Raw genomic sequence first — 7,976 nt, forward strand, 5'->3', positions numbered from 1 at the left:
TTATAGGCTGTCATCCAGGGAGGTCAAGACAGGAACTCAAAGCAGGAACCTAGAGGCAGGAGCTGAAGCAGAGGCCATGGAGGAGTGCTGCTTACTGGCTTGCTCTTCACGGCTTGCTCACTCTCCTTTCTTACAGCACCCAGGGATGGTACTGCTCACAAGACCTAGGTATTCCCGTATCAATTATTAACCAAGAAAACACTTCATAGGCCATAAACATATGAAACATGTCACTGCTGAGGTCATTTTCTCAGTTGTGCTGATCTTAAAAAACTGACTCTACTTTGTATCAAGTTGACCAAAAACTAGCCAGGACAAGCAGTAAGGGTGTGGCAAGGATTGTTTACCTACTGCAGAGAGGCCTCAAACTCAGCACCATATTGGGTTTAGAATGCCTGAGACTCAAGAATGGTGCATTCCCAACCTGGCTGCCCCCTAGGTTTCATAGGTCATATATATCTGACATTGGATTCATAAGAAGAGACTGCACCAAGGAGTCCCTTAGGGTGACAAGAGAAAATGGGGTCTCTACTTCAGTGAGAAGTGCTTCCTTTTCAGGAGACACCAGCATTGTTCCCCTTAGGCCATGTAAGCACCCCTTTGAGAAGCTCAATATGGCAAACAGGGAAAGACCTAAAATGCCAAGGCCTTCTGGCAGATAAACAAGAAGGTGGCAGGTGAAAGCTGAGGACAGATCCCGTGGGATCGTGATAAGCGTGGCATCAGAACTTCGCTTCTGGAGGGTTTGGCCCTTCAGTATTGTCTGGTAGGGGTCAGATGGCACCAGCCAGTTAGTTACTCAGTGTGGAAAGCAATGGTGTTTATTTCTACCACAGGGTTTGGTCAGCAGCTAACAGAGCGATGGGAAATCTGCCAGAGTATGACCCAGGCAAGGCTGTGGGGACAGAGGGTGTGTCTCTCGGACAGTACTCCAGCTGTAGTTCCAGACACTCACTGAACCAAGGTTTAAGAATCATGTCTTTCGTTCACTCGGAACTGTAACCAAATACCACAGTCCAGGTCCCTTAGAAACAACAGGAGTTCATTTCTTATAGTTCCGGAGGATGGGAGGGCTAATCTCAAAGTGCTAGCAAATTTGGTATTTGGTAAAGCCAGCTTCTGGACATAGACTCACACGTCACTGTGAGACCCCTTGTCACTGGGTCTGCACGTGGTCGGAACTCTCTAGAGCCGTTTTGTAAAGTGGGTGCTAACCTCTTGGCCTGATCACCTCCCTAAACCCCTAGCTCCTAAACCTCTTGCCCAGCACCCTCTAAGGGGTTGGATTTTAGTTGGTTTCTGTCTACTCAGATCACAGCAAATGGCTTGCTGACTTTGTTCCTGCGAGTCACTTCTTATGTGTCCGAGGACAGAAAGATGTTCAGAGTCCCTAGTGATTCATGCTGTTCTGTGTAGAGTGGTGGCCAAGATCTCAGGCAGTTAGCACCAAGGCACAGAGATCGGATCACAAGTAGTTTCCAGTCCTTCCCTGGGCCACCCCAGAGGACACTAGGGCTACACAAGCTTTTCCTCAAGGGCTGGCTCCCTGTATTCAGCTCTCAGCTAGCCAATGAGTGGGGTCCCACACAGGAAGTTACCAAGTTAAACTCTGCCTTGAATCGCTCTTCTGTGTGTCTTACAACATTGAAAAGGGATCAAGACTGAGACACCAAGGCCTTAAGCTAAGGGCATGCCCTCTGAGCATAGGGCTCTGTGTGACTACACTTCTGTGGTCTGGTGACACCCATTGTGTCTGAGCACCTCCCAGGGCCTGCAGGAAATCATGTTTTCCTGCTGAGAAAGTGCTGAGGAAAGGGGCTTGCTTCATCACCAGCACCTCTCAGAGAAGGTTCCCCGGGCAATGTTGGGCCCAGGGTGTGGCTTGAGTCAGAGGGCAAGGCGGTGGAGGTGGCTTTATCCAGGGCTCCAAGACATCTAACCAGGTGGGGGACCTGGGGTGTGGCCTCTCCTGGGTGCAAGGGTGGGACACGCTGCAGCTTCCCTAATGCAATCTCTTCAAAGAAGCAAGCTTGCAATTACGACCCACTGTTAAGTCACTGTGTAACCTTGGTAAGAAGGCCCATGTCTCTCTAGCCTTGGTTTCCCTAGTGACCTCTGAAGCAGGGTTCAGGATTCTCTTTCACCGTGCTGTGACCCCATGTTTATTTGCTATTAAAATGAATCTAGACAGGTGGTGGCAGCACTCTGGAGACAGAGGCAGGCAGATCTCTGTTAGTTTGGGGCTAGCCTGGTCTACACAGTGAGTTCCAGGACAGTCAGGACTGTTTCACGGAGAAACTCTGTCTCAAAACCCGCCTCACCCCACCCCCCAAAAAAAGATTGCAAAATGAACGTATCTCTCGGGGGGCCCCATGATGAGAAATTTTCCTGAGTAGCACCTCTTCTTCCCTTTCCTTTCTAACCCCAAACTTCAGGAGAAGTCAAACTCTCTCCAGCTAGGCTTGGCAGATTAGCCGAGAGCAGCAATGGTGTGTCCAGTCACCCTAGATTTGACGCCTGCACAAACCCTACCCTAGCCAGCAACTGCAGCTGTCACCCCACAGGGCCCCAGCTCTTGGGCTAACTCCTTGGGGAGCACAGAAAAGCTGTGTGTGGGTGTGTGTGAGTGTCACAACCCTCCAAGCTGGAGACCAGCCTGGATTTCTCAAGGTGTAGTTGAGGTCAGGTGGACCTCATCAGACCTGGGAACCTTAGAAATTCAAATGGTACAGTCTCTCCCAGAAGGGGGCTGGGAAGGGGCTCAGGACCCCTGTCACCAGATATTCAAAGGACAACAAGCAAGCAAGGTCCCTCTCTGGGACCAGGTGCACTGGCCATCTAATCTAGCCCTGGTTGAAGGCGGAGCCTGGCTGTCTGCTGTCAGTGGCTTCTCTGACAAAGTACCTCCACAGCTCGGCATTGGCTGGCACAGTTGTCACCAGCCCCGCAGCCTCCAGCTGGGTTAAGAGCCTGTTCCTGTGGCTCTGCTCATGCATTTCACTTCTGACTCTAGCGCTGACCCAACATTGCCCTGCAATCTTGAACAGAAGTTGTTTTGTTCCCAGTTTTGCTCTAAAGATAAGCGGTTTCGGGAGAGCATATCCTGTTGGCGAGAGTCAGCGTGTCATGCCGGTGTTGGAGTGAGTTAAAAGTGCTGTCCCTGGGACAGGGCCACAGGCTCCACTGAGGGAGGGAACTTCATGCCTACTGTAGGAACTACGAGTGTTTCCTGGCTCTCAACTGGCAGGCCCCTGTGCCCTGTGGCCTTTAAAGTTGGTGAATTAGGTTCCCAAAAATAATACAGCCTTCCCCAGATGGCAGTGTCTTCGGCCTCAGGAGTGCCTGCGACACCTAAACTTGGCCTTTCTTCTCTTCTATGCCTTTTCCATGGACTATCTATCACAAACGCTCTCGGATGAAGACGACAGCCGTTTTGTGGGACAGATGATGAGCTTGCCCCTTTCCCCGCTCTCCTCAGGACCTCGCTTTTTAAAATAGGGCAGTGCTTGTCCCGCAGTTGTTATGGCCCTGAATTTTAGTTCATGGCCACAGGCTTAGTGGGCATGCAAGATTGTAGCAAGCAGGCGCAGCTGGTAGAAAGATCTAGGGACTCGGCTGGAGGCTCATCTCTACCGCCTGCACCCTGTGTGTGCCCACAGACAGCCTACAAGCGGAGTACCTGTCACCTTAGAGAACTCTGAGGCTGAGGGCCAGTCGGGCACTTTGCCAAAGCCACGTGGCCGAGGACACGGCAAAGCCAACGCTCAAGCAGCTTTTAGGGGGTCAGATTCTGAACTCTGAACCCCAGTGCAAATCTGGCTGGCTGGCTGCTCCAGCCGGCCGGGGGTACTGCCGGGGCCCTGTCCACTGGCGGGCTATGCTAAAGCTCGGGTGAAATCGTGCCTGTGGAAGGGCTATCAGGTTGCCAGGTCCCGTGTAAACACTGGTGTCCCAGCTTCATGCACTACAGCTGGCTCTGTGGGATCCTGTATTTCCCAGAAGCTGAACCGGAGGCGCTGGGATTTAGTCCCAGCGTATCTTTGGAATCGTTAAGATGGTAGAAAAGTCACTTTCTGGTGTAAACAGCCAAACACGACTGCACAGCTTTCTAGGACATCTTGTTATTTGCACGGTGTTGTGCAATCAGGGGCCCTGCGAGGCTGTGTTAGGGTTGCCCTGACAACCTCCATGGGACAGGGGTTGGGGCCAGGACGTGCAGCCACGGCACATGAACACATCACGCTGTGGCTCTGGGAAAGTATGTGGCTGGAAAGGCCAGCCTGGCGTGGTGCTCGGGACCTGGTGGGCTGGCCTCTGTCACTCGGCAAACCCCCTGCTGAACCTGGCTGTCTCAGGGAATATTCCAGGCACAGGTGGACCCAGCCTGCAGGTGGACGAGCACACCTTCCAGCAGGGGAGACAGACAGCAAAGAAACACCACTGGACCACTGGAGATGCCTTTAAGATCATGAAGGGCTATGAAGGCAGTCAAATGGGAGATTGCTGGAAAGGCGTGGTCAGTCAGAGGAGCTGCCCTCAAGCAGAAACCTGGATGATTCAAGGGAGCCACCCAGAGCTGGGCACGTTGACATGTTTACCAAGTGTCTATAGCGTCCAGTGCAAAGGTCCTGAGGCAGGAGCAAGCTTGGTGCTTATCACTGTGTCTGAGGTTGGAAGGGCTGGAGGGGACTGGATGGGTCATAGAGAATGTGCATTAGGAATGCTTTGTGGCTCCAGGTATTCTGAGGGCCTCGGTGAAGGACAGCAGGGGGCCTTAACATGAGTGGGAAGGAACAATGAACGAACAGGCAGCAAGCTGATGAACCGTTCAGAAAACAAGTCTGGGCTGGGCTGTGTGGGGAAGCCCTGGGTAATTCCTCTGTTGCCACCCTTCCTCCTACAGCACCTTGCCCATCGGAAGGAAGGGGAAGTGCCCCAGTTCGCTGTACATGGCCTGGCTGGAGACCCTGTCCCAGGACCTCAGACCTCCTGTCGTCCTTATCCGAGGCAACCAGGAAAACGTGCTCACCTTCTACTGCCAGTGACCGAAGCTGAGGGTGTGGGGTGGAGTCAGAACTCTCCAGCTGGAGACAAGCTAGCTCCGTGTTCTGCTTCCTACGGAGTCCTCACATCTGCTGGTCCCTCTGTAGAAGATGCTGTGTTTCCAAACTGGCTGAGCCCTGACAGACACACCTTCTGGGCCTTAAAGCTGTGTGGAAGTCTATAGAAGATTCTCTCTCTTTTTAAAAAGCTTTTTCTTGCTGACCAAGTAGTGAATTGCTGTCTTTGATTTGTATGCAAACTGAGTCCCAGCTCTGGATTTGTGTCTTGGCCGTCTCTCCAGACCACCCAGTGACCGTACCCAGACCTGTCTTCTTCCCTGAGGACCTGTGCAGAGCTCCGGGGACCAAGGGTCCTGTGCACAGAGCCTGCACAGAAATGCGCATTTCTTCAGCCCTCACTCTGATGCCTTTCACTGATAGTGCCTAGATGTTCTCACTGGTTATTCAACCCCGGGTCGTTAAGATTCTTTGATTATACATTCTATGGTTTTCCTGGAGACTCCCAACAACTGTCCCAAAGCATCGCAAAGCAGTATTCTCACTCTAGGGGGCGCCCTCCAGTATTCTGCCCCAATCTTTCTTCCTTCTGACAGTCTCAGGTAGTCCAGGCTGGCCTTGAACTTGCTCCCACAACCGAGAAAAGATTCAAACTTCTGATCCTTCTGCCACCACTCCAGAGTGCTGGGATTCCAGGCACATGCCTGGAGCTTTATGTGGTGCTAGGGACCAAACCTATGGATACCAGGCAAGTACTCTACCAACTATGCTGCCCCACCCGGTCTCTAGTCTGCTTCTTTTAAAGGTTGGTTGCAATCTACAAGATGATTTTCGTACCCACTAAATGGGCAGCGATAGAGGACTTGAAAATGGGTTTAATTTCCACAGGTTGTGCGTAGGACCTGTGCTGGATAGTTTCTCTGTTGTTTGGGGTTTTGCTTTGTCAACTTGACCCAAGCTAGGGTCATCTAAGAAGAAACTGCAGTTGACAAAAGGCCCCCCTCTGCTTGGCCTTGAAGCAACTGATGTGGGAGGGCCTAGCTCTCTCTGTTGCCTTGCCACCGCTGAGGACCTGGGTTGTAAAAGAAAGCAAGCCAAGCAAGCCATGGGGAGCAAGTCAAATGTTCCTCCATGGCATCTGCCTTAGTTCCTGCCCTAATTTCACTTCACGATGAACTGTAAGATAAAATAAACCCTTTTCTCCCTAAGTTGCTTTTGGCCATGGTGTTTATCACAGCAGTAGAGACCCTGACTGAGCCTGGATGCTGCGTATGCCCCTGCCCCGGGTGCCAGGAGTGTTGAAAAAGACAGACAAGGAACCTGGCGAAAGACTGTTGCCCTGTGGGAGTGGCAGGGTGGGGAGCACAGATTCTAAAAGGGGGAGCAGAGGGGACGTGGAGATGGCAAGATGAGGAAGAAAGGAAGGAAGAGATGGTACACAGCCCAGAGCTGGAGGGGTCCACCCACCCAGAGCTGGAGGGGTCCACCCACCCAGAGCTGGAGGGGTCCACCCACCCAGAGCTGGAGGGGTCCACCCACCCAGAGCTGGAGGGGTCCACCCACCCAGAGCTGGAGGGGTCCACCCACCCAGAGCTGGAGGGGTCCACCCACCCAGAGCTGGAGGGGTCCACGCCCAGAGGTAGAGGGGTCCACCCACCCAGAGCCGGAGGGGTCCACGGCCCACAGCTGGAGGGGTCCACCTGCCCAGAGCTGGAGGGGTCCACCATCCTGGTGAGAGAGAGAGAGGAGGTTGTCAAGGTGAGGTAGGGTAATGGTGGGAGCTTACACTTAGCTCCATGGAGTGTGCAGCAGCTGCTGCAGGATGGGTCCCGGAGAACGGTGGTGGCAGCTGTGGTCTAAGAGTGGGACAAACATGAACACGTTGAGAGCAGGGCACAGGAGCGCGTGTTGAGACACCCAGTACAAAATGCGGTGGGCTTCGAGCCCTTGCCAGGCACAGGCAGAAAGTGGAGTTGTCTGGGGATGTGGCTGGGCCTGCTCTTCTAATGCCGAGGAAGGCACCAGGGTAGAACCTCGGGTTTTGCTATTTCCCTCCATGGTCACTCGAGGTCATTTGGTCACAAAAGCTAACCCCTTGAGGTCTTCGCATTCAAAAGCAAGGGCTTCGGTCTGAGGCTCTCACAAACCCCCACTGTTCTCAGGTTAGCACTGTTGTCAGGGACTTGCTGAGCAAGGTGGGGGCTGCAGGGCTTAGCGGATGTCACTGTTCTTCTGTCTATGGACCCTGCACCCAATTCCTAGCTCAATAGAAAGCCCTGCACCACTAGGCCATGTTGGCTTTTCTGGAACTACATGATAAACAAGTTTCTGACGAATGGTGTCCCCCTTCAAACACCAAGGAGTCCTTGGCATGAGATTACAGAATGTTTTGGCTTTGGGTACTTAAAAAACAAAACAAAACAAAAAACTTTAAAATGTTAATTATGTGTGTGCTGGCTAGTCACGTGTCAATTTGACACAAGCTAGAGCCAACTGAAAGGAGGAGCCTCAGCTGAGAAAATGCCTCCATAAGATCCTGCTGTAGGGCATTTTCTTAAATAAGGGTGTATAGGGGAGGGCTCACCTTGTTGTGGGAGGTGCCATCCGTGGGTTCGCGGTCCTGGGTTCATTAAGAAAGCAGGTTGAGCAAGCCAGTAAGCAGCATGCCTTCCATGGTCTCTGCATCAGCACCTGCCTCCAGGTTGTTGTCCTGTGTAGTTCCTGTCTTGACTTCCTTCAGAGATGGACTACAATATGGAAGTATAAGCCAAATGAACCCTTTGTTATTCTGCAGACCTTCCCTGTCACCTGGGTACCCGGTCCCATTAGGATACAAGCTCTGCCCACCCCCAATCTCCCTGCCACCTTCCTGCCTAGGCAAGCTGATCTCATGCTTTCTCTCCTCTCTGTCTGTTC

General features: G+C 52.5%; 1 protein-coding gene across 5 annotated transcripts in view; it reads left to right on the top strand.

The window, feature by feature from the left end:
- The window catches only part of Slc12a3 (solute carrier family 12 member 3), a 33,501-nt gene extending 28,236 nt beyond the window's left edge, over window positions 1-5,265 (top strand). For all 5 annotated transcript variants that reach the window (XM_050144393.1, XM_050144397.1, XM_050144398.1 and 2 more), the window contains one exon: window positions 4,904-5,265. In XM_050144393.1, the coding sequence (XP_050000350.1) occupies window positions 4,904-5,045 (142 nt within the window). In that variant the 3' untranslated portion in view covers window positions 5,046-5,265. The remainder of the gene's footprint in view (window positions 1-4,903) is intronic.
- Window positions 5,266-7,976: the final 2,711 nt, after the last annotated feature.

The sequence above is a fragment of the Alexandromys fortis genome, unplaced genomic scaffold (genome assembly GCF_014885135.2).
Source record: "Alexandromys fortis isolate MF-2015 unplaced genomic scaffold, M_Fortis_MF-2015_v1.1 scaffold_1, whole genome shotgun sequence".
Classification (NCBI taxonomy): domain Eukaryota; kingdom Metazoa; phylum Chordata; class Mammalia; order Rodentia; family Cricetidae; genus Alexandromys; species Alexandromys fortis.